The sequence below is a fragment of the Leptonotus elevatus genome, chromosome 18, assembly GCF_054856555.1.
Source record: "Leptonotus elevatus isolate MCC_2025b chromosome 18, RoL_Lele_1.0, whole genome shotgun sequence".
Classification (NCBI taxonomy): domain Eukaryota; kingdom Metazoa; phylum Chordata; class Actinopteri; order Syngnathiformes; family Syngnathidae; genus Leptonotus; species Leptonotus elevatus.
Window position 1 is genome coordinate 3,814,499 of NC_141256.1, and position 27,185 is coordinate 3,841,683.

The 27,185-nt window shown below is 37.6% G+C and overlaps 1 protein-coding gene across 3 annotated transcripts; it reads right to left on the reverse strand.

The window, feature by feature from the left end:
* Window positions 1-488: 488 nt before the first annotated feature.
* opn5 (opsin 5) lies at window positions 489-26,644 on the reverse strand. Of its 3 annotated transcripts, none has more exons than XM_086061163.1 (8): window positions 26,434-26,644; window positions 25,790-25,882; window positions 17,513-17,659; window positions 15,787-15,906; window positions 4,539-4,709; window positions 3,432-3,766; window positions 2,913-3,154; window positions 489-1,017 (listed from the first exon to the last, which is right to left on the reverse strand). In XM_086061163.1, exons 3-8 carry the CDS (start codon window positions 17,643-17,645, stop codon window positions 951-953), a joined length of 1,068 nt encoding a protein of 355 aa, XP_085917289.1. In that variant the 5' UTR covers window positions 17,646-17,659; window positions 25,790-25,882; window positions 26,434-26,644; the 3' UTR covers window positions 489-950. The 3 variants fall into 3 exon arrangements, with proteins under 3 accessions (XP_085917289.1, XP_085917290.1, XP_085917288.1); XM_086061164.1 differs by having other exon boundaries at window positions 25,790-25,894; XM_086061162.1 differs by lacking the exon at window positions 25,790-25,882.
* Between the last annotated feature and the right edge of the window lie 541 nt (window positions 26,645-27,185).

The following is a 27,185-nucleotide window of genomic DNA, read 5'->3' on the forward strand; positions in this document are numbered from 1 at the left end:
TATCCCATTTGCCTTATGATATTATTTTATTTAATTTCAATGCATTCAATCATCGAAACATTCCCAAAACAATCCCTTACATCATGAAAGGGAATATCCCAGAATTAACCACATTCCCATTCCCATTAATGGAGTTGTTTTCAAATGACAATCTACAAACATACAGTATATGTGTGAAACTAAACACTTTCTAAGTCATTTTGCAAATAAAGTGCACTCATATGTTTGTATGGTGTGTTTTTTCAAGATCGTATCTGAATACTCACCAGTGACTTTGATTTGGTGTAAAAGGTTGGATGTCAATAATATGAGACACCATTGTTATCTAATCTTAATTATCAATGTTGTTATAAATCCATCCAGAGGTGGAAAATCCAGGTCCAGAAATTAAAAACCCTGCCATAGTTTGGCTTTAGCCCCTTGTGCTAGCTAGCTATCTAACTAGCAGGTAAACTAGCTAGAGAGCTTGCTAGCTAACGCCTGGGGCTAAAGCCAAACTGTAGCAAGGTTTTTACTTTCAGGACCTGGATTTGCCAACTCTGAATTTGTCAATCATTAGTGTAATATTTAATTGGTCCATACCTGACATTTAACTTCCAATGAAATCTTCCTATACTATACTTGAAAAACATATTGAGTGAGTCAATATTTGTTAAGGAGACAGTAATCTGGTGTCTCAATAATATGTTTGCGTACAATACTGCAAAACTGAGTCAAGACATTTCATTACATACCCACTAAAAAGCACTCTGGAAAGTTATTTTTGTGGTGGAAGAGAATGAACTGGGGAACGGCAGGAAGGACATCAAGGTTCAGTGTAAGTGTAAACAAGCCTGGTGTAATCACGATTTAGGGATAATGGTAGGAGCTTGGCAATGTCATTGTAGTTGATGGGGCACAGGGTATTGGGAAGAAGACAAACTGTCCTAAGTAGAAGTTGTACGCAGGTCTCACATTTCAACATGAGCTTCATTCGTGGCTCGTGTGTCCTTCAGTGATCCAGAAATTGCGTAGAATCTGCAAGCGCAAAAGTCAGACATCCGTAAAAAAGTAAGAAACCACAATTGTATTAAACAAAAAAAAACTGGTACTGGTGGCCTCAGTAGTGCATCTCGGGTACTGCTGGCTTCATCAAGTTGCGATCTCTAACGCTCACTGGAGCAGTTCACATCCATCCATCCATTATCTACCGCTTATCTGGAGTTGGGTCGCGAGGGCAGCAGCTTTAACATGGAAGCCCAGACTTCCCTCTCCCCAGCCTTTTCGACCAGCTCCTCAGACGGGATCCCAAGGCGTTTCCAGGACAGACATAGTCTCTTTGGTTCTGGTTCGTCCCCAGGGCTTCCGGCCAGTGGGACATGCCCGGAGCACTTCTTTTGGGAGGTGTCCCTAGCCACCTCAGCTGACTCCTCTCAAAGTGAAAGAGCACTCAAGTTTCTCACCCTATCTCTAAGGGAGAGTATGAACACACTGCGGAGGAAAGTCATTTAGTCCGCTTGAGTCCCATAGCTCGTGACAATAGGTGAGGGTAGGAACGTAGATCGACCGCTAAATCGAGAGCTTCGCCTTTCGGCTCAGCTCCTTCTTCACAACAAAAGACCGATACAAAGTCTGCAGTTCAGTCACGTGTAAAGCGGTTGAAATGAAAATCAGCATCTCCAAATCTGAGAACATTTGTTTTAGTCTGAAAAAGGTGGAGTGCACTCTCCTGGTGGGGGATTGTTGCCTGTCCCAAGTGGAGGAGAAGTTCAAGCATCTTGGGGTTTTGTTCATGAGTGAGGGAAGAATGGAGCGGGATATTGACAGGCAGATCGGTGCAGTGTCTATAGTGATGCAGGTTTAGTATTTGTCCGTTGTGGTTGACCGACGTTCGTACCCTCACCGATGGTCACAAGCTGTAGGTCATGACCAAAATAACAAGATCCCAGATAAAAGCGGCAGAAATTAGTTTCTTCTGCAGCATGGATGGACTCTCACTCTCCTAAGCTAATATGAGAAGTTTGGTGTTTTAGTAAACGCTCGCTATTGTCGCGTCCGTTATGTCACAACCAGCACGCAGCTGCGGCGGCTCGAGGTGACAATGTAGCAGATTGAATAGCGATAGTACGTTCCCAATTCCTAGAGAGTTTTTTTTGTCTTTGCTTCCCCAAAGAAGTAGAAGGGAGAGGGGAGAGATAAACGAGACAATGGGTGCAGGGTGAAGAGGAAGTAATGGGATTGGGCATTAGTCTCCTGACTGACCTGGCACCGCCTCGGGATCCACCCGGAAGAGCTGAAAGAAGAGATTGGGGAGAGGGAAGTCTTAGCTACCCTCCCGACCCCGGATAAAAATGGATGGATATATATTTACAAACATATACACATACAGTACATGTGCTTTAAGTTGAGTCGTTAAACAAAGAGTGGCACGGTTAATGACTTAAAATATATATATATATTAATAGTTTTAGCCATAAAAACTGAAAGTTAAAAAAAAAAATATTCTCTTCCCATGCAGGACTTGGCACATGCAGTGTTTTCAGTGTGTACGAAGATCAAAATGAATACAATTAACCTTTCACATGTAAGTTTGGAATATATCATTTGCAAGTGTGTGAGATGGGAAATAGTCTCGACATGAGCTGATCTCTCCCTCTCATTTGTCTCTTATTCCATTATTTTAGTGTTTCGAGTTTTGTGTATGCCCATTCACAAGTAACTCATTCTTACTTTGTTTATATCATAGCAAAAGCTTGCCCCCTGAAACAGATCACTTTACCTGCTTTGTGATTAATTTGAAAATTAATTCAAAATGTGTTGAACTTTCATGAGACCCCACACCCAGTCAGATAACCATGAGAAAAGGGTAAAATTCTAGATAGAACATTTTACTTTTTGTCAGAAATTAACATAACCAAAAAATACACCCTTACTTGGGCTTTCGAAAATGCCTGCGTTTCCCCGGGGCCTTCAAGCAGGTGGGTGAACAGGAGTTTTTCAGGTCCACTAACTGGTAGATGATTGGGTTGTACATTGCTGACGACTTGGCAAGCAAAGTCGGAATGACAGACACAGGTATGGGTACCGAGTCTGGTTCCCCAAACGCCGACACGACTGACACAACTGCATATGGAATCCAGGCTATCAAAAATCCCGCACAGATCAGCATGGCTACCTAGGTTTGAACACAAACACATATACATTTAGACTTACTGTAAATCATCTTTACAATCAGAGGGGGGCACTTCTGTCAGCTCGTCGTTTGATAGATGCCCAGCTTTCTGGCTAGTGCTTTATGATGTGAGGTCTCGTAAAAATAAGCATGATTGTCAGTACTCAAGGCTTCACATTATAAAGCACTCACTGCAAAGCTGGGCATCCGTCAACAACGGGCTGACGGAAGCGCCCACCTATGTGTATAATGACGTTAAAAATATGCTTGTTGCACATACCTTTGTAAGTTTTATCTCAAGGTGTTGACTGTTATTGATCCGGGTGTCGAAGTGTGAGATTTCTTTTGCAGAAGACTTGACTTTAAAGATAATCATCACATAGGAAAATACCATAATGCCAGTTGGTAGCACAAGGCAGAAGAAGAGGATAGACATTACAAAACTTTGTCCCGACACAGAGGATTGTGCCAGCCACCAGTTCAGGGTGCAGGAGGTCCCGAATGGCTCTGGGGCATAGCTTCCCCAGCCTATGAGGGGCATGGTGGCCCAGAAGGCTGCATACATCCACACAAAGGTCAAACAGAGGAAGGCGTGGTGTCGTTTCAACCATGTCCCTACACATTAAAGAAAGATCATGAGGTGCACAGTAAATTTTGTAGCGTAAATTTGACTCAAAACAGAGTCTATTTGGTCCCACTCTAAACAGAGTAAAATACAATTACAATTGGATGAGAGTAAAATATCCAGAGTAAATTTGAGAGAAAATTTGCCTATCCATGAAAAAAACTATTAAAGATTGTTCACTCAGATATTCTAAGTAAATTTTGCAAGGAGAGATTTTGATAAAATATGACTAGTTTATTTAAAAATAATACTAATAAAGTCACTCAAGGGTTGAGGAGCAAACCCACAATTCAGGTGGGGAGACAGCCAATCTACTCCCTGAGCCATGCTGCTCCTACTTTGTCAGTAAATCACTCGTCAGCTGGAATCTTCGTACCTCCAAGACCAAAAACATTGTTAGCAAACAGGAGTGACATGGCTCAGGTGGTAGAGCGTCAGAGAACCAAGCTGAAGATTGTGAGTTTGTTCTTCAACCCTAGTGTAACTTAAAAATAAATGAAAAATAAACTGGTAAAGTGTACTAAAAAAATGTCTTTGTAAAATTGACTTTGAATTTCTGAGTGGAAAAAACTTTACTAGGATTTTATCATGGGATTAACCAATTCTCTCGAACACAGTAAAAACAGTTTGAGTAAAAATTACTCTGAGTATTTTACTCTATTCCAAGTGTAAATTTAACTCTGTTTAGAGTGGGACCAAATCGACTCTGTTAATCTTGGTAAATTAATATCAACAAACACAAACCCCAAATCAGTAACGTACCGTATCTGAGATGGCAGATCTTGAGGTATCTGTCCAGGCTGACCATAGTCATCGTGGTGAGGCTCCCACATCCAAAGAAAAAGCCTGCCCATCCATAGAACTGACAGCCCTCCCAACCAAACAACCAACGGTGGGAGAAACTAGAAACAATAAAAAAGGGCTTTCCTGTCACTAAAGGACAGGGGTAGCAGAATATAAGGGATGTAAAAGAAAAACAGACAATCGACAAGGAGAAATGGGGAAAAACAATGGATAGATGTGTGATAATGTTTTGACAAGGACGACGATGTTAGTATGCATGAGAGACAAAGAAGCAGAAGGGTAAAGAGCAAAAGTATGGAAAAAAAGATTAGTAATTGTATTAGTTTAATATACTTATTCCTATGTTTTTTAATTAACAAGAATGACAAGGTAGTAATGATTTAACAACTTCAAGTTCCTCCAACAATTGCAAAATATAAATTACTTATATTTAAAGATAACTGTAAACATACATTTGTTGACATACTCACAATTGCCAAAGATAATGGATACTGAACAGACATTCAATTTAAAAGCTTCAGAAAAATGTACATTAGTCCTGTGTATAAACAGCCGAAAGATAAGCATAACTCATTATTTGCATATCAATATTAAAATCAGTTAAATTATTTACGTCTTTTCATTTGCCTGTGAACCACAACACTCCAACAGAGCTCATTATTGATAACTTGAACTTTTGACCCAAAAAATATTTATATATAAATATATTCATTAGCACATCACTATAGACGCCTGTGTACCAGGCTTTTCGTGTTGCTCCTTAGAACAAACAAGCGTCGCATCACAGCATCATATCAACTGTGTTTAAAAGGGAAGAAAGAACTGCACGACTAATTCCTGAACCTACCCAACATATTTATATTGTCCCTCATCCTCTCATCTGGATAACCTTTGACTACTTTCATTTGCCAACACTGACGGTGTTGGGAACATTACTTTAAAAAAGTAATTAGTTATAGTTACTCATTACTTGCTCAAAAAAGTTAGTAATTAGTAATTGAGTGGGTAAATGAGTTAGCAATTGAATTACTTCATAATTAAAGTAACTCGTTATCATGCAAAGTAACATATTTCACTACTTAAATTTTTTTTATATTAAATACTTTGTATTTATTATTATTATTAGTAGTAGTATTAGTAGTAGTAGTATTTTTTATATATACAAGGAATCCAAATTATATCCAGGCAATATAGGGTGTTTTCATTTATTTTTGGTTAATATTTATGTCACACAAATGTCTCACTCCATAATGACAGATACTGATATTTTGATCAACGTCAGTCTTGTCAAAGTTGTCAAACCCCAAATGAGTTCCAGGCTAGGGACGTGGACTCTTGCTAAAATGCTAACATGTTCATTGTGAAGGAAGACACATCGTCGTGACACGTTTCCTGCGGAAACTCCAGAATAAAAATCACTACGCATTCCAGGTGTCAAGACACCTTTATTGTGACGAGGTGCGACAACAACAGTGCCTCTAAATGTGCGCAAATGACATTTTCAGAGCAAGCTTTCCGGAAAAGCCTCCCGTTGGTGGGACATTTCCAGAACACCTCTCCAGGGAGTCGTCCAGGAGGCATCTGAACTAGATGCCTGAGACACCTCAACTGGTTCCTCTCAACGCGGAGGAGCAGCGGCTCTGAATCTCTCCCCAAGATACTTGAATTCCTCCACATGGGGGCAGGATCTCATCCCCGACCCGAAGAGAGCACGCAACCCTTTTCCGACTAAGGACCATGGTCTCGGATTTGGAGGTGCTGATCTTCATCCCAACCGTTTCACACTCGGCTGCGAACCGCTCCAGTGAAAGTTGGAGATCACGGCTTGATGGAGCCAACAGCACCACATCATCTGCAAAAAGCAGAGATAGATGCAATGTTGAAGCCACCAAACCGTATCCCCTCAACGCCTCGGCTGCGCCTAGAAATTCCGTCCATAAAAGTTATGAACAGAATCGGTGACAAAGGGCAGCCCTGGCGGAGTCCAACCTTCACTGGAAACGAATTTGACTTACTGACGGCAATGCGGACCAAACTCTGACATCGGTCGTACAGGGACCAAATAGCCCGTATCAGGGAGCTCGGTACCCCATACTCCCGAAGCACCCCCCACAGGACTCCCGAGGGACACAGTCAAACGCCTTCTCCAAGTCCACAAAGCACATGTGGACTGGTTGGGCGAACTCCCATGCACCCTAGAAGACCCTGCTGAGGGTGTGGAGCTGGTCCACTGTTCCACGGCTGGGACGAAAACCACACTGCTCCTCCTGAATCCGAGATTCGACTTCTCAACGGACCCTCCTCTCCAGCACCCCTGAATACACCTTACCAGGGAGGCTGAGGAGTTGTTAGTTGGAACACACCCTCCGGTTCCCCTTCTTAAAAAGGGGGACCACCACCCTCGGTCTGCCAATCCAAAGGCAAAAAAAATACTGTAGAAAACTATAGAGAGCTAAGGTATTTACTTGTTTAGGTTGCCATTTAACTTTTTAAGATGTACTGATTACCTTGGGAGCTCCCTGAACATTTTGTTAGAAATTTAAAAGGATGGTCTATTTTCTCAGATTAAAAAAAACAAACAAATAACTTTTACCTTTTGAAAAGTCTGAAAAATTGTTCGATAAACATGCTTTAAGACATTACAAAGTCTAGATTGGCATTTGTATTTTAAAAAATTGTGACACCAGTCATTTTCGCCCCTTTTTACTGAAAATGAATACCTTCTCCACATATCAGTTACCGGCCTTCTTGACTACGAATAATCGGCATCGGTATCGTCCCTGAAAAAAACATATCGGTCTATCTCTAATTAACATCAACAAAAAGATGCTGCACATGTTCCACCAGTAATTGGTAGTGAGCGCCCTGATCAATGCAGTTAGTTATTTGCTGGAGAGTAGCGTCCAGAAAAGGGAAACTTCTCGCCTGGACAAACTGAGGAAGAAGGCTGTCTATGTCACGGGTAAAGAGTTGGACAGCTTGACACACGTGGGTAAGACACAGACTTTGAACAAGCTTCTTCTATTTCCAAAAGAACAGCTTTTTTTTTTAACCCTGTTAAGCCATTTTTGTGATTTGCTAGTGCAATGACTGAGTACACTTTAGTCCTGAACTGTTGAGATATTAGCGATAAAAGCTTTTTCACCTTTTCAATAGGGCGGATTTTTGTTGCGTGGCTAAAATGGGGTCCACTTACACGCTTCGTTTCCTGCCTTGAGGCAGCCCTCCCCCACTATTTGAGCAACGCAATTTCTTCTGTGCTATCCGCTGTCATTTCAAGCAGCTTAGAAATAATAACTTGGTCAACTTGGTTAAGTGGGCAGAAAAGGCGTGTTTTATGTGTGCATGTTTTTTGTGTTATGTTATGTTATGTTATAGTTATAGTTATAGTTATTTATAACTATAAATAAATAAAAAGCACTTGTGGCAATCAAACAACATTATCTTACTTGGTTTTATAATGTCTTCCATTTTAATCCTTAGGCTGACTGTTCTGCATTAAACAAGGCAGATACATATCGTGTTACCAATGCAACACGCTAAGAAATGCATTAGTCACTCTACAATTGATTAGTATGCATGTATGGAAACACACATTTGTATTTGCCATAACTGATAATACAGCAGATAAACAAAGGTGTGTAGAGGAAAACTTGTATACAAAGGTGGGCCCTGATGAACAGGAGGACAACATTACAGAAAAGCAAAGAACAGCACTGATGATTTTTTTGACGAGAAATTATTATTTTTTCCAACACATGTTTCCATAAACCTCTTACATTTTCAAATAATCAATTCTACAACATCCAAAGGAATTCCTATCACTCGTGTGCTATTTTTAGAACAGCCTATTCATGTGGTCCCTGGGGAAAGCCTGGTGAGCACCATGTTGTTGACCCCTGGGTTGAAATGTATCTATATAGGAATAATTTCTGATTGACTGGGTTTGTGGATTGGGGAGTACAGGTTAATGCATGAAAAGTGTGCTTCTTTGTGTCGAATAATAAAGGTGGAATAAAGTTTTGAATGGATAATTGTTTTTGTTTTTTGTGTGTGTGAGTGTTGTAAAAGGTTGTATGGTATTTACTTGACTTTTTGTTGAACCGTTTTGTGTTTGAGCTGCAAAATGAGAACTTCTATTCTTTGAGAAAAAATGGTAAATATACTGTCTGCATTTTCACATTATTTATTGTTACTGTGGTGATTATTTCTCTTTTATCTCGGTTTGAAATGATCTAAACAAAGTAGGGATTTTCCACTTAAAGGGATACTTGACCATTTTCAACAGGAAGAAGATAATATTTTGTCTATAATTAATGTGATAACTTCATTATTTTTCATGAACAATTAAGATTTTTAAATACTTTTTTTTCCCACTTGCTGTCAACTGAAGATGACATCCTCTATGCTGAGGAACCAGGTAATAACGAAGGGTGTCAGGCGATTAAAACGATTAATCCTAATCACATGACTTCAGTAGTTAACTCACGATTAATCACAAATTTTATATCCGTCTAAATGTACAATAAAATTTACAAAAAAATATATTTTTTTCTAAGTTTTCATACTCTTGTTAACATAAAAGTGACAAAACATTTAAACTAATAGAAATATGGCTGCCTATTTTAGTCATTAAAACAATAATTTCATAATAATTCATAAAATTGAGTTAAAATTAAAAAGATGTATTGTACTTTAAAAAAGTGTGTGATATTGATTTGTGTTGAGGTCATTATTCTGCCACTAGATGGCATTTGTAAGACACTGGTGACAGCTCAGTCCATTTTTCTTTTCATATTAAGAGCTATCTAATCTTTAATATGAAGTATACTTGTGAAATTCTGCACATTTTAAAATTATAAAATACAACTTGACCCCAGTCTCCACAAATATATGCATTATTATTAAATGTATTACTGCTATATTTTGACGTGGACGTGTCTGCTGAATCCTCTCAGTACAGGCTTTCCAAGTAAGGGGCGAGTTTAAAATTAGTGGTGTGAAAGGAACTTTAAATTAACTCGAAATTTGACTGACTTTATCCTCAGAATTCTCACTTTTAAGTGAGAATTATGACTTTATTCTCAGAATTCTCACTTTAAAGTGAGAATTCTGACAATAAAGTCAGATTTCTCACTTTAAAATCTGAATTCCAACGTTATTAGTGGTACTATTATTCTCACTTCTCAATTCTGAGATTAAAGTGGGAATTCTCACTTTAAAGTCAGAATTCTGAGAATAAAGTCAGGGTTCTCACTTTATTATTAGAATTCTCACTTTAAATTGAGAATTCTAATATTACATACATACATTAAAAAAATATATTTTTTTTAAACATAAAATTAAAAATACATTAAAATTTTGGATTTTCTAATGGGACGAACGCTCCTTGGTCTATCAGTGTCTAGATCACTATATCAAAAAGTAATACTCTCTTAGGTGACCACACATTGTATATATGAGAAACACTGTGCCAAAATAAAACAGCATCATTGTGTATAAAGCTCTAATACAACAGACATCAAGTAATTAATTTTCTTGTGTCTTGTGACGCATAGCTCATATCGCTAGCACAATAAATACTTGTTTAGTTGGGTCAGTGGCATCATATGATGCAAACCCGCAGCTTAATAAAAAAAAAAAAACAGTTATCTTGAGTTTATTCTGTCTGTGGTGTAGATTTATGTGAGGTCATTTATGTGAGTAAAAATGTGAAATGATCTGTGTGTGTGATAAGACTGATAAGAGTCTAATTTAAATATGATTTGGTTATATTTGTATAAGGTTAATTACTGATACTGACATATGACATTGTTGTGAATAATTTGAATATTTGACCTATTTCTGTCTTTGTTTTAACAGCCATTTAGATTCCCTATTGACAAATATGATGATGATGGCTATGTTGCCATTTATACTTTCAACCCTTTGATTTTACAGGTGTGTAAAAAACACACTTATACAAATACAAAATTTGAGAAGAGTCTCCAAATTGATGAAGATATCCTCCAGCCGCAGCCTTAAGGCCAATGAGCCGCTCGTGACAGCAACTTGGAGAGGTAGCCTCTCCATTCAAATGAATGAAAAATGATATTTCAACTTTTTTTTTGTTCAAAAGATTCACTTAATTTATTTTCCTCAAAATTCAGGACTTTATTTTATTTTATTTTGTCATACCAACACACATTTCCACATGGCATAGCACAAAATACAATCCATGAGGTCCCAAGTTAGCCCACTAAGTCCCCAGACTTGTGAAAATAAGATAATATAAAAATAAATATGATAAAAGAGGGTAATGTAATGCTTAAGTTTGAAAATGAAGTATGAAAATGCAAGAGGCTTGAATTTCATATATTTATAAGGTTATGTTATACTTGACAAAAAGAATAGTGTTCAAGAATAAAGTGTTCAACATGAAGGGTTGAATGGCCGTACAGCTATGATCATAGGTTTGAGTAGTTATCTTGAGTTTATTCTGTCTGTGGTGCAGATTTATGTGAGGTCATTTATGTGAGTAAAAATGTTAAATGATTTGTGTGTGATAAGACTGATAAGAGTCTAATTTACATATTCGTTTGTATAAGGTTAATTACTGACACTGACATCTATGATCATAGGTTTGAGTAGTTGATCTTTAGTAGTTGAAAGAAATATTACATTTTAAAACCAATGAATAATGGTTTTATTAATCGTGATTTCAATCTCAATCAAAATAATCGTGTGTATTCATTTCCCCATAATCGTTGCGGTCAAATTGTTAATATGCTGTCATCAGTCACAAGGCAAAATATTGAAGTATTGTCAGCCGGAACTGCTTGGAAAGTAGCCGTGAGGCAAACACATGGGCAGATTCTTTTGGGGCGTTTAGCCCACCACACAAACTGTCTTTGTTAAATTGATTCAACTCTAGAGACAAACAAAGACCACAGCGATGAAGTACTTTACATTGACAAACCTGTTATATATACTGGTATACTTCCAAAAAAATCTAATGATTTCCTTTGCTGCTGTGTGTCACATGTAATATCAGTTACACTATTACTAAGACACTAGGATAATATTACCAAACCCATTTTGTCTGCACCGAAGTAAGGCGAGTGAAACTAACATTACGTGGTTCAAATTGAATATAACAGCTGCAATTTAGCTGGCGGGTCTAAGTTCAGTTGTCGTACCCTGCCTCTCCGCTCTTAGTGTTAATGAACCCTCTTGTGTCTGTGCAAGAGACAATTGCTTCAAGTTGGTGTGTTGTTGACGCCAACGCTGGGCGTTTTGTTGTCGCATACAGTACACAATACAATGAATGAAATGGTCGACAGTGCACTGCAAGAGTAGTGTAAAAAGGGCATAAGACGAATAAATATGTATTATGTTGTGGTGGATGAAAAACAATACAAGTTAAAGAAGATCTGTAAAATTGGATATTCTCTGTCAATCGTTGCAAATTTTTTTCCTTATGGTTCAATATGTGAGCGAAAATAATGTGGATATAATTGTTAAAATCATTGTTTATGCCTGCTAATTTAACGGCAATCATACCACTCTGTTTGGCTCATAAATTTGTCAAGCTTAATCTGATATCTGTGCCCCACCAGCATGAAATTTCCCGCACGTGGTTTCTTATAAAATGTCAGCTGATATACTTTGATAATAATCCTTTGACATGATTGGTTTATTATTGAAAAAGCTTGTTTACCCAAAAGGGTTGAAGTCAAAGGCTATTTCTTGTCATATTGCGGCTATTTGACTAAAAACCTCAATAGCGCAGAGCGGAAAATCAATAAACATCAAGAACACGCAGTAGGATGTCAGCCATAACAATCAGACCCACGGTTTATCCCACTTAAAATCAATATCTAATGTTCCTTAAACCAAGCTGGAGTTGATCAGAACCATACACACACACACGCACATACGCATCTCCCTGTGCCAGGAATGAAGCCATATAAACAAGCCATGCTAAGGACAAACTGTAAAGTATGTACTAAAGTATATTAGGTGTGGAAAAGCAAGTATGTCCTAATACTAATTGCAAGCACATTGTCCATTGCTAACTTTAGGTTCACGAATTGTTCCTAAAATATACTGTATGCAAAATACATCTACAACATCTACATTTGTGGATTCTTATTCTACTTGGCATCCTCAATTTGTTTAAAATGTTCTGTACTACAGGCGGGAATTATGTTTGAGGCCCTGAATTAAATCATTGTGCACTTCAAGCCCTAATAAGGCAAACAAAAGCATGACATGCTACATAATGTGGCGTATGCACTAGTGATGTAACAATAACAGCAATATTGCAATATTAATATTGACATTATATCGTCCTCATTGCTACAATATTAAATGCAGCACATCTGCTAAAAAGGATAGATTGTTTTCCATTTGTGCAGTTCCAGCACCCTCTTATGGTAAGTTTATTAGTGCAGTTGAATTTCAATTAGGCATGTTTTGGCCACCTATATTTAGGACCCACGCTAGTCACCAGATCAAGGGCAACGTAACATGTTTGGGTTCCTCAACAGTTTGACTCAATTCACAATGTGTGGGTGCATTAGCAAATGAGTGCCTCAGTATTTAGTGTTATTAGTGGTTGTAGGTCAATTATGTACATTGAGTTTAATGTTATTTGTAATATTTGAACGACATGTAGAATTATTGCCCCAGCTAATTAGCTTTGTATAGATGAGACATTTACATGCAATTGCTCATTTGTATTTGTATTTTTCTTTTTACAGAAACCACACACACAAACAAATTATTGAGATTATTTTTTTTTTTTTTACAATTTCGCATCATGATGTTTGGATATCGTAATCCAAAAGTAATTTAAAGTAATCAAGTCACTTTAATATTGTGGTACGTGGATTACATTACTATTTATTTAACTGGTAACTAGTAACTGTATTTGAATAACCCTCTCATCCGTGTGAATATGGCATTATTCCACAAAGAACCACATGATTGCCATCAGATCATAATGATACAGAATAAGCAAAAGCTCTCCAACGCAAATGAGAAAACTGAATGACCTACATTCCCACAAGATTTCAAGAATGGTAATAAACATTTGAATAGTAAGTGAAACGAAAGATGAATGCAGCACTTGTGAAGGCAGTCAGGCTTGAGACTCCAAACCAATTTTCTACAGTTTCTAATTCACAAAAGAACTGTAAAAAATATTTACGAACTGCTGATTCGTGTTAAGAAATTGCAGCATGTAAAAGCAGACTGGTAAACATAAATTTTTCCTTTATTTCATTTGAAATTCTTCCACACAAATTTAGCTTTCCAGAGACAAGAAGTGGCGGCATTTATGTACTGCTTAACACAAACAAAAATCTCAAACACTGCATGCCAAATCGTCACGCAATATCATTTTATGTTGGTGCTTGAGCTTTACATGCCTATGGTTGTTGTTAGTTGATTGATAGTATCGTTTTCGTCGATATTTTATTTACAGTCCTTGAAAATGTCTCACACTACAGTGAAGTTGTGGTTTACTTATTTACCAATGCCGTTTCCTTTTACCTTTAGGTTGTATCCCCACAGTTTAATAGTTTATTAGTGTGTGTGTAATGCAACACAGGAAATAAGCTTCAAGATCTTGAATACATTTGAAAAGTAATGTAATTGTGATTTCCCCCCGCCTCAAATATTGCAATTTAATATGTGATTTTTTTTTTTTTGCCCAAGGTCCTCTTCCCATGTACAGCACTTTTGACAAAGCCAAGTAATCCATTAATCTGTATTACAATAAACAATATCAGATGTATTACACATGAATATTTAGATTTTATAAATTAGTTAGCTAGCTAGCTAGATAGATAGATAGATAGATAGATAGATAGATAGATAGATAGATAGATAGATAGATAGATAGATAGATAGATAGATAGATAGATAGATAGATAGATAGATAGATAGATAGATAGATAGATAGATTCCCGATGATGTCATTTCTACGCAACACATAGTAAGTGAACTCCCAAATGACTGTTCAAACCTCGGTGTGCCAAACGGCCGGTGTGATGGCCGCAATATGCTGCTTGCCAAACAGGACAGATCGCTAGGTTTGCGCATATATATGCTAAGTTAGCGTCAGCTGCTCTCGACAGGCTGCTGCATTGAGTTAGGGTGTGTTTCTTAAAAGACTTATCCAGTGTGTTTATATTTATTTATTAAATATTCTGCAATTATATGACATAGTTAAAACCGATTAGAATGCAAATAAAAAGGACTTCAGCTCCTTTAGTTTATTGCATTCATTTAGTGTGCCTCAACAGCCTCGACAAACTGGCCCTGAGTGCATGCGCAGCATTACCTTCACCTCCCCTCGGCAATACGCCGGCCGTACAGCTATTGTAAAACAGGTTGAGCCAAAATAAATACATTTAAGATTACCTTAAAAGGCTTATGTATGAAAACGAAGGACATATTTGCTATAATTGTAGTTTAGTTTGTTTTAATTAGTTTTGCAAACATTAAATGTCATTTCAGTTTATTATCGCCTATTTTATTTATTTTATTTCTTTAATTTTAGGTTTCATTATTTTTAAATTTTAGATTTCATTATTGCATTTGTTTTTGTCAACTATAATACCTCAGTCGCGTTGCTCATGTCTGTCCGTCCATCTATATTTTAGCTACCGGTACCTAGCTAGAGATCTGTCTGTCTGTCTGTCTGTATCCGAATGCTCATCAGTAAAACACAGACATGACCGTTTGGAATGAACAAATGGGCACGGTGTTGCTATCAGGTCAACAATATGATTGGTAAGATGGAAAAACAAATGAGAGTTAGTTAAAAATGTATTCACTTAATGAAGTGTGATGCACTCGCAAGCACCTACAAAGAACGCATGGATTACATTTTCCCTCATGGAGTCAGCACTTCATCACCAAGCAATTAGTTTTCAATTCTGTGTAGGTGGTTCATCATACACATCGCCGAACCCTCCACTCCACCAACTTCATTCATTAAAATATATATATATACTGTACATCTATTTAGCATTTTGTTATGTATTCGTTCATACAGTTTGTAACACTGATTTACCGTAAATCTAAATATATTAAGCAATGTTCACTTTTTATATATATATATATATATATATATATATATATATATTTATTTATTTATTTTTTAAACAGTGTTGTTGTTGCATTGCTGACACTCCAACAAAAATGTAAAAAGTACCTGATATGCCAAAGTCGAAGATGGCTAAATTCACAGTCATGAGCTCTGGAGGCTTTAACTTAGTTTTGCGTTTGATGGTCATGTACAAGACATATCCATTCCCTGTTGCAGACAAAATACCTGTTAGAGAGAGAAATGTGTTCATTATTAATTTTGACATTCTGGCATTCTTTGTCTTTCATGTTTACAACACTTAAAACATATTTCATGGCATCACAAATGGTTACACTGACACACGCACACACACACACACACACACACACGAGTCAACACTAGCGCATTGTGCATTGAAGAAATGATAACCATCAATAATGGCAAGCACGGTTAAATCTACAGGGTGAAGCAGCCTTCTTTAACTGGAAATATAGAAATGACTTCTCTGAAGGAAGAACGTATACAACAAATGCACGTTATGCCATTGACAAAAATGCTTCCCTCGAGTCAATTCAGCTTGATCAAACAGCTTTCACTGGCACATGTTTCTGCAAAATGAGCAGTCATTACCACAGCAGGAGACCAAGACAGTGCCACGCCGCCAAAGCAAATAAAGATTGATTTTTCGGTCCTGCACGTTTTGTCTCAGGTGCCGCTTAACAAACTGGCAGTCAGGCGTGATGACCACCAGTGAGCACTAGTTGCTAAAATACATGGCAGAGTTAGTTTATTCGTACATGTAAAATGACATTCTCGAAATATATAGATGCTGTAACTTAGAGTAACGTGTATTTAAAGCATTATTGTATAACTGTATAACTGTTATGGAGAATATTTTGTTGAAAACATTTGCAAATACAGTATGAAGCAGTTGTCTGTGTGTAGCCTGTATCCCACTGAGGGATGACAGTTTGTGACCCTAGCAAATGTTGATTTCACGTCAGGGTTCGTTCAAAGTCACAGCCTTTCTTAACGTTCTCTGAACAGTCTTAATGGTTCTCTAAACAGCCCTTAAAACAACACAAAGGAACTTTCAGTTTACATTGATTATGGCCGCGCCCACTGGCGTGCCCAGATAGACCCCTAGCGGTGCTCACACACTTGCCCCTCTGCCCTCTCTAAAAAAAAAAAGTGCCCTTTGGAACGTTTTTTTTTTTAATAAACACTTTACTGAGGACAGGTCAATGTTGACACAATGTTTTAGAAAAGCTGCATGATTAATCGCGTGTGAAAAAACAAAACAATATACGTAGCTCTGTCACTCCCTCGCTTCCTTTGTCACGTAAAATTAAGTTGGGTAAAATCAAACCATTCAAGTTCTGGAAAACTTTAACTCCGATTACCTCACTTTTTTTTTTTTTTGTTCTGCTAACTTATTTGGGTTAACAGTGAAGAGGTAACATAAAACTAAGTAACTAACCTTGTGAGTAATTGCTACCTTTACAGAACAAAGGTGACCGTGGCGTGTTCCTGAGGGCTCTGATGTAGAAACAATTCTGTGCCACACTGAAAGTAGAGGTGAGCCATTTGCTACAGCGGCTTTCGTTTCCTGGCACTGTTTATTTGGACGTTTGTTAACAAGTATGTTGTCATGTTGTAAGGCAGCAGCTACAAGTTGTCCTCCCACAACTCTCGCTGCAGGACGATGGTTGATTATCAGGCACACTGTCATTGAAGGGGGACACATCATTTGGTATATGGGTTTGTGAAGCCAAGGTCTGGAAATGTTCTGACTCACCCTGAATGCATTTTTTGAAGAGCTCAAGAAAAATACATTTCAGTAATAACTGACCTATAATGCAGATATAAAAAGCAGCAACAATGTCCGCCTCTTTTGAGAGTCTCGAGGCAAAAGGATCACCACGGAGGAGATAATGGGGCACGTATGATGGGTGTGGCCACGTCTCATTCGTCATCGCTGCCATCAGTGGGGAAATTTCTGTAAAGAGGAGCAAAAGGTTGAAATTGTGACATTGCGTAAAAAAACAGCACACAAAATAGAGATCAGGTAAAGATGAAAATAAGAAATGCTTTATAGGAACATGTGTATATATAATTTACGTTTTTGCCACATTGAAAACTACCACTTGTGTAGTAGCCAAACTGTGGCAGCGTTTTTACTTTATGGACCTGGATTTGCCAAAATCCACCTGCAACAGACAGTTAGCACTACCGGGAAAATCATCAGTAATCCCCTAGCCTCTCTTGGGGACTTGCATGCAGCAAGAACTAAGACAAGAGCAGACAAAATTCTCTCTGACCCTCCACATCCGAGCCACCACCTCTGACAGCTTCTTCCCGCAGATAGGTGCTATCGAACTATGGACAGAAAAAAAACACCTTATATTCCAATAGATTGTTCCCTCTTGCCATTAACGCCCTAAACAGTTGACTCAAAATTCCATTGTGGCATTTTGCAAATGTTTGCCAAATTTGCACCTCACTGTGTGACGGTATTACCATATTCAACAGATTGATTATGGTGTGCCTGCATAACTTGGTGTATGGTACTGGTATGAAATCATCAGTCATAAGGAATATTTTAATGGGAACAACACTTTTTCACCAAGTACTTTGTCATTCTGTTTGTTAAGGTTTCCTTTCAATGTCACCACATTCACTTTTTATGTAGCAGAACCCTACAATTTCGCCAAACATTATTCACAGACCTTGCAAGCATTTATCTTTGATTCTCAGGGACTGTGGAAAAGGTTCAATGAAAGAGTTTGTCAAGAACAATTTCTTCTTGCTTTGGTTAGGTTACAAAAAAACTTGCATTTGCAACGGTGAGTTCCTTTCACGAAAAATGCAAGATTTCATTCCATTCAAGTCAGTCCAGTCAGTCTGAATGAATCAGCATAAAAATGTCATCTTATCAGTGTAATTGGATAAATTCCAAACGTAGGGGTTTACTGCCTACGACTAAATTTGCACATATGTTAGAATGCACTAATTCTCGAATGATGTACTAGGCAAGGCAAGTTTATTTCTATAGCACATTTCATAAGGAAAGCAACAAACGCAGCAGTTAACAACATTCAGAAGCAAAGCTGAGAAAATAAAAGTAGCTTACAAAGTTGACTAAAAGAACATACCGGTACATTGACAATGTTGCATGTTGCAAACAAGCTTATTTACCCACAGTTCTAAACTGATTTGTGAATAATGATTACACTTATATATTCTATATTCTAATGCTAATTGCAACAAAATGGAAACAGATAGAAATGTACTTTTTCTCTGATGAAAGAAAAGACTAATCTTTCTTTTGGTAGGGTCCATGTTTTTATTGCAATAGAACACAATATTCTGTGGGCCTTGCGAAATCTGTCAAAATCCAGTAAAACAGCCGGGAGCAAAGGGGGTTGCTTCAGTGAAAATGGCTGGGAGTGAAAAGTTCATCAAAGGCATAGGGAAAAAGCAAGGTTTTTAACCTGGATTTAAAAGCATTTACACTCGGGGCTGACTTCACTTCTGTTGGCAGTTTATTCCATTTATGTGCAGCATAACAGCTAAATGCAGCTTCACCATGTTTACTTTGAACTCTGAGTTCCACTAATTGACCCAAGTTTGCAGATTTCAGAGCCCTGCTGGGTTTTTTATTCAATCAACATTTCTTGAATATATTCAGGACACAAACCATTCAGTGATTTATAGACCAGTAGCAGAATTTTGTGATGTGTTCTGATCTCTTTGTTTTGGTTTGCTTTGTTTTTACTAAAGTCATGATTACAGTATTTGTATCAAAAGCACATTGTGCCAGCAATAAATCTATCTTTTTGTGTGTGTTTTAGAGAAGTTTAATCCACCCATCCAAAGTCAGAATCCGAATCTGACAGTGTTTTCGGCATATTGTTGGACAAAACTTGAACTTTTAAACAAATAACAATATTAAATGTCTGCTCAGTTACTTTTATACTCAGTTACATGCTGTACCGCATATGATTATTTTTGATGGGTTACATACAAGTGTCAATATATAGTAATACCACACTGTGTCGCAACATGGCACTGAAAAAGATGCAGCTAATTAGAGCAAAAAGAGGTGGTGGAGGTCTGAAGTCGAAGGAGTTTTGAAAGCTGGTCAGTGTGTGAATTCCGATTGGGAGGAGCTAATAAGGTGGCTGCTATTGCCTGTTTTTCTTCTACTTAGCCAAACTAATTACTTGTTTTTCTGCACCTGTGAGCTCTGCTGTGGCGTGGAAGCATAGTCATCGAGGCCTAACTTCTGATCAACACACGGCTCAATAATTCCTAAATCAGATTTATTGGCCAAGTATATAAAAACACACAAGGAATTTGTCTTGACACGATTACTTTCCAAAGGGCAATATAAATAGGGCTCCGTGTTACATGATTAAGGATTGTGATATCACAATGACATGGCTTGACTTCAGCCAATCAGAGTGCTGGTTTTCCTTCTCTCCTGCAGTTTGCAAATTGAAGACGTAAACAGAAAGCAAAAGAAACAAGAAGTAAACAATGACCGAACACGCAGCTAAACAAGCCATGATTTGGCGTCATCTTCCCAAGATGAAACCATTTTGACAAGATCGTTCTTCCTTGTCCCATTTGGGGCCGTATCCCGTGGAGTAAATGAAGACGTTGTGCAAGATAAGTACTCAAAAACAGTTAACACAACAGTCCTGTTGAATAATTTGAACAAGCTGGTGGAGCAACATGTGGAAAGCATGCACATGCTTCTGACGTACCTTTAGCAGTTTAGCCACTACTAAGTAGCCGTGCAGCCACCAGACCAAAGCAGCAATCTATCGTGTCTTTTTTTTTTATCACCCCAACCCATGTGAATTGCGAATGATTGCTGGTCTGCGAAAACTTATTTGAACCAGTCCATGGCGCAACAAAACGTTGGGGTTGGGTCTTTAAAGCAACATTAAGGAACTTTCAATTTATGTTGATTATGGCGGCGCCATATGGACAAAAGAGGTAATGTTATACCTGAAGGAAGACCGCATCTCCCATGAGAACAAGCGCATTGCGTCGTTATTCTGCGAGTGAAAACCGGGCCAATGTTGATCCTTGACTGTCCTTTTATCCGGGTAGCTTCCCTTTTTCTTTCTTGTCTCCTCAGAAAAAACTTTTCAGTTGTTTTGTAGCTTCTGTCAGGAAAGCAGTAATCGTGCGTCGACATTCAAATTGACTTCCGTCTTTGTAATGAATGAGGAAAGGGGGAAGTGATGTATGCCATAAAGCAGTCAGCACATTTGTAGTTTTTTGTGTGGTAGTGTTCCTACCATCCTCCTCAAAGTTGCTTAGTGCCAGTAAAAATGATACAGACGCCCTCAGGCCATGGCAAATGTACCATTCAAATAGTTTTAAGTTGATGTTTCATCAGAAGAATTATGAAAATATTTTATTAAGATTGAAAAGGGCACTGGCCCAGAGTCTCTTCAATGGAAAAAGCAGAGACATGAATACGCTGTATAGTTTTTGCCTGATGATTGACATGATGATTAGACATCTGTCATTGCAATGACAAAGGGATCACACAATGATGTGACATCACTGACATGAGGTGGACACCTTCCTCAGAGCAACAGCTGCAGACAGGTCCAACTGGAGATAATTATCTAGTTGAGGTGGTTTGGCTTTGTAGGTTTTGACAGACAGGATAAAATTTGTACTTCCTGTATAATGCGAGAGCAAAGAACACAAACTAAATCTTAATCATTTTTATCAGCCTAAAGTTGAGGTCAAAGCTGAAATTAGTTAGTCACTGAAACTGTTTATGTTACACTATGTTGCCATATACAAATATACATTTATTGTGTGTATCGATGTGCTCCTTTATTAATATATTGCAAATGATTTATTTTTTTACCACTGAGAGTCTGGAGTCACAGCACTGGCATTTAGCCACTTAATTGATTCTGAATCATTTAAATCTGCATTGGGAATTAATTATTTTTCCAGCCGTAATAAGCAACTACGTTTGCCCAGTGTCGATTTGCATACAGTATATTGTCATTAAAAATAACAATAACAAATAACAATAACATATACCAACATAACCATTGCAGTGACTCACAATATTATGACAACTTGCATTAGAGAGAATTTGAATAATTATGACAACTTTGGTAAGGATTTTTCCCCAAGTGTTTTTGTTAACTCTGTAAACATGGGGGAAAAATATGTTAAGGTTCAAAAAATAATAATTACATACAGATTTTACAATCTCTACTATCTTTGAGATCATTCAAGTATAACCTCTCTCCTGTACAGTATATTCTGACTGACTTCAACCAGCAACAACAAAAATTCACTTTTAAATGTACTTTGTCGATAGTACATCTTATCGACAGTTGAATGGAGGGTTTTCTTGAGTATACATCCAACACTGGCCTGATTTAGAAGCGCTTATCAGCATTTTACGGCTCCAGTGTTCCTCACAATTTACTCAAATCTGTTCACTAGCATAGTATAGCAGTAGTATGAGTTACAGTTCAAAGACAGCCAGCAATGCATAACGTCCAAAAAAGTGGACAGGTGATTAATTGCATTTTCCTCCCAACACAAAATCAATAATTGGAAATGTGAAATTCCTATACTCAGTTGTTACTTGATGTCCATGTGTAGCCCATTTCTGAGGGTGCTGAAGCACCAGACCCTAAAGTAAATCCAAGCACCCCCAAAATGTGAGAGATTTAAACAATTTATTTACTAAATGTTCTATTTTAGCAAGCTAGATAAGTGTTAAAAAAATGCACTACTTGGTACGATAGAAACGTAATATTTTATTAACAAAAATGCAGTAACAGCGCTCCTTGCCTCAAATATACCCATTTATGTTGTTTGGTAAGAGTTACCTGACTTTTTTTCTTTTTTTTTACCTGGGTAATGTTACAGGAGGTACAAACAGTACCATTGTCCTTTTTGAATTGCGATAAAAGAAACCATATTCTATTTAAATATTTATTGTTGTATTATTTCCACATTTGTTTTTATAGTTATTATTTGAATCAAATTTTTTATTTATTTTTACTTTTATTCATATATATAAATATAACGTTTAGATTTTTCACTTTCATTTATTCATTTTTATTTTGGTATTTTTGGTCCTCCATAACCGACGAGCTAATTTATGCCCATTATCATTTAAACTGTTATTGTGCGTGTCAACCTATCGAATGTGCTCTAGTGCCCAAACTGTCACCACTCCTAAACTTCGGATCCTCGAATTGCCTGCTGCTCTATACATTTCTGATGTTTTGTTTTTGTCAAACTTACAACAGTCGGCCAGAAGGTAGCAGTGTAAAGAATGACACACAAAAGTTGACTGTAGAGGCTCATGTGCAACTTACACATGGAAGGCTCTATTTTCGTGCGCTTGCCATAAAAAACGGGCACATTTCAATTTTCGTGTCGGGGCAAGTCTCGTCTACCGTTTTAGGAGCCGTGTTGCGCCTCTCTGGGCACAACTGCCGCCTCCCAGGTGTATCTGGCAATTTGGTAACACAAAGTAGACTGCGCTCAGTCTAAAAACGGGCTCCTCTTATTTTTTGCGCTCGGGGCAAATCTAGTTTAGCGTGTTTGTGAATTTGGTAGACGCACTAGGCCTCCTTGGGCGTTCCGGTGCAGTGATCTGCCACGAGATTTGTGATTTTAGACTCGGTAAAACCAGATCTATCAAGCGATTTTGGTGGATTTGATGGAGGCATAGGCAGACAGATTCTGAGTTCTGGACGTTTACAGTGGATGTCATAGTATTTCATTCATTAAAAGAAAAAAAACTGCATGGGACAATCATTGTAGAAATCAATTTATTAAATGAATTATTACACTGGTCAACAACAACAAAAATGTTGCATTTATGGAAATACTTGTTCTTACATAATTTTGGGGGTGCTGAATCAAAATCTGACCTTTATTTTTTTTCTGTAAGGTCTTCTTTTTTAGGAGCAATGCAACATTTTTACTTTGAAAACCACTGGCGTAGTGAAATTTTTTCCATGAAGCAATGAACAATAAGCAAAAACTAAATATATTCTCTGCAGTAGTAATAGTTGCTATTGTTTTGGTAAATATTAACAATGACAATTGCATTGACACAATGTTCCAGTAATCCATCAAATGCAAGTGAGGTTTGCTCGTAATGTATTCGATACACGCTGGATGAAAATCCGCAAATGTGTTTCCAGCTCCCGTCTCACTTAATATTGAGCGAGACACGGAATTGCAGGGTTGGTGAAACAACAATATACCAACCGCAATGAGATTTGACTTTAATCAAGTTATTTATGCATTGATGAAAATATGTAACAACTACACCTTTATGCAAAACCATCCTTCAAGTGGGATCTTGACAACAGCAATTGAAATTTTGATTGGCACTGTCAAATAACCTGTGTTGATATGCTAAGTACATATTAGGGGTGACGAAAAAGTTGCAGGACTGGCGTCAAAAAAGATAGATTTCAAACTTAGATAGATTTATGAGTTTTGCTCTGCCATGAGCATCTGACAGTTCCTGGCGGAAAATAACATTGCCCTGCTGGAGCAACCCCCCTACTCATTGGATTGGATGGAGGAGATAAGCAGTCACCTGGTACAGGGGTCGGCAGAGGAAAAATTACATCAACCAGGTAAAATAAATGTTTTGATTAGTTAATATTTTACAAATATTTATTTATATTGTTATATTCACACACACTGATATTCCCACTTTAAATATCAAAAAGGTTTTGCGGCTTTTTTTTCCTAATAGAGACGGTTCAAATGGCTCTTTATGAGTCTTTATGGTTTCCGACCCCGGGCCTAGGATATTGGCGCCGGCTGATTTTTTTTTTCACCTACTGTACAACTGCGAGGAGCGATTCTACTTCAAACATGGTGCCGGTGGCTAGTATTAAAAGACAAGCCTTTGGAGTTTGTGGAAAGCAAACAGTTTCCACTATTACAGCATCTGCAGTCATCCTAAAGGCTAAGTGGTGCGTGCGTTAGATAGTAATTTATTTGTATTTGTTTTTATTGACTCGCCTCGTCCATGGCGCAAGGAAGGTTGACCACACTCTTTTTTATGCATGTTTGGAGGTACAGTAAGGGAGGAAGAACAGGAACTGAATTCTGAAGTCTACAAAGCCATTTTGACTGGCATTTTACAGCAAAATAGATCCGGAGAAGCTTTTTTATGCAACAAGATAACCCAAAACACGCTGCCAACACTACAAAGGTCTTCGACAAGCCAAGTCAATCACCAGACCTTAACCTAATTGAGCCAGCATTTTACCTCCTGAAGAGGGGACTGATGGGAGATACCCCCCAAAACAAAGAAGAACTGAAAGAGGCTGCAGTAAAGGCCTGGAAAAGCAATTCAAATAAAGAATGCAACAGTCTGGTGAAGTCAAGTGCTGGAAGAAGTGTAGCTGTGAGGCTTTTTGGACTAGCATGGGAGAAAATTGACCTAAATGAGTTCACCCAGACAACACTAAAAAAAAAAACGGAATCATTTACCCAGACACCACAGTGTAGACAATCTAAATAAAGTAATTTAATAATGCAAACAATATTTGGATACAATGCAAAGCTTCCTAACACAATGCTGTATCTTGCTGAGGCTGCTTCAGACAAGATGATTTCCTTGTCACTTAACCTTTGTGACCATTCGTGATCACACCAAGAACTGGCATTATCGATCAACGTAACATGCTGTGACTTGGTGTTGGAAGATGACACATGTATAGCATGTTGTTAAATTCAGCAAGTTGCTGCTCTGTAAGTACTTGCGCTTTCCCATCAAAATAAAAGTAGCAAGAACTGGTTTGTCACAGTTGGTGTTTTTTTTATGATTTTGTTTACATGCACCACTATGATTAACGTGCAGACTAACAGTGTTTCTCACACCATGTTAATACTTGGGCGGGCAAGTAAACTGGCCACCACCTAAGTAGATTTAAAAAAAAAAATATATATATATATATATATATATATATTTTTTTTTTTTTTTTTTAATATATATATATATATATATATATATATATATATTATATATATATAAACGTGTCACGACCAGATTTACCACATGTAACATTAGTTTGTCGTCACTCACTTGTGGATCATGAGGTTAGAGGAGACGCAAGTAGCAGGACTGGGAACACCCCCACCCTCCACCGGTGTCCACCCACTTAAGTAGATTTCAGATCTGTGGGAAACACTGAGCAGTTATGAGTTATCAATTTTTAGAGGCTCAAAAGTATTTGGACTATGTGTATTAGCATCTCAGTATTCAACACTACCACAAAAATAATTCAAAGGTTAAATTAATACTGTTATGATTGTGTCAATCTAATTTGAACTACATTATTATTATTATTATTATTATTATTATCATTATTATTATTATTATTTTAGTTTGTGGAGCTTATTGGTGTGCAAGATTATCTTATGTCATTCGAGAGCATGTTTTGTCATTAAAAATAAATGATTTAAGTACAGCAAGGGGAATTAAGACGATAGATAGATCATAACTTTTTAAATCCGGGTAAAAAAATTATTTAAAAAATTGGATTATGGGATTTAAGTGAACATTCGAGTACGTACTTGGCATGAAAGAAAGTGAGGGAGTTTGAATCTGAATCTGAACTGCACAAGCTTCATCTATCAGCACTGAACATGTTGTGTCCAACCCAGATAGATGACATAAGCTGAGACTGTGATAAATAAAAATTTGAGTTGCTATTGCTATATCCTCACCTTTTGGTGGTCGGTCATCAGTCACTCCGGGCGAGAGTTAACTCGCTAATAGAAAAACAGAAGTAGAAAGGAAACAAATTATTTCTCATTAGGCAAGTGGTTGAAGGGGGGGGGGGGGAAGCGACGATGGTCTTGATAACAACAACAACAAAAAGAACAAGAAAAAAGTCAAATAGTCCCGTGATGGAGCCACTGCTCTTCGTCTACTGTCTTCTCCGACCACAGCATCAACTCTTCACAGACTGTGTGCGGGCTTTGTCATATCAGCTGCCAAGCTACTGGGTGGAAACAAAGCTACTTCCGGTTAATCATTTCAATGTAAAATCTAACGAGGAAAACCTCGGGGAAATGCGCTCGACTTCCAATTCTTTCATATTTTTTCTCCCCGCAAGAGTCCGTCAGGTGGCGCTTTGAGTGTGCTATAGCTCTCCCTGGAATACCAAAGCACCCACACCCCCAATTCATCATACATACATACATACATACATACATACATACATACATAGATAGATAGATAGATAGATAGATAGATAGATAGATAGATAGATAGATAGATAGGTAGGTAGGTAGGTAGGTAGGTAGGTAGGTAGGTAGGTAGGTAGGTAGGTAGGTAGGTAGGTAGGTAGGTAGGTAGGTAGGTAGGTAGATAGATAGATAGATAGATAGATAGATAGATAGATAGATAGATAGATAGATAGATAGATAGATAGATAGATAGATAGATAGATAGATAGATAGATAGATAGATAGAT

Excerpts from the sequence above, each read along its gene's own strand:
- opn5 (XM_086061162.1), bottom strand. The coding sequence starts at position 17,645 with ATGGCAGCGATGACGAATGAGACGTGGCCACACCCATCATACGTGCCC. Across the intron at positions 3,767-4,538 it reads GATCTGCCATCTCAGATACG|GGACATGGTTGAAACGACAC; the intron begins GTACGTTACTGA and ends TTTAATGTGTAG. Across the intron at positions 1,018-2,912 it reads AGGCATTTTCGAAAGCCCAA|ATTCTACGCAATTTCTGGAT; the intron begins GTAAGGGTGTAT and ends TTGCGCTTGCAG.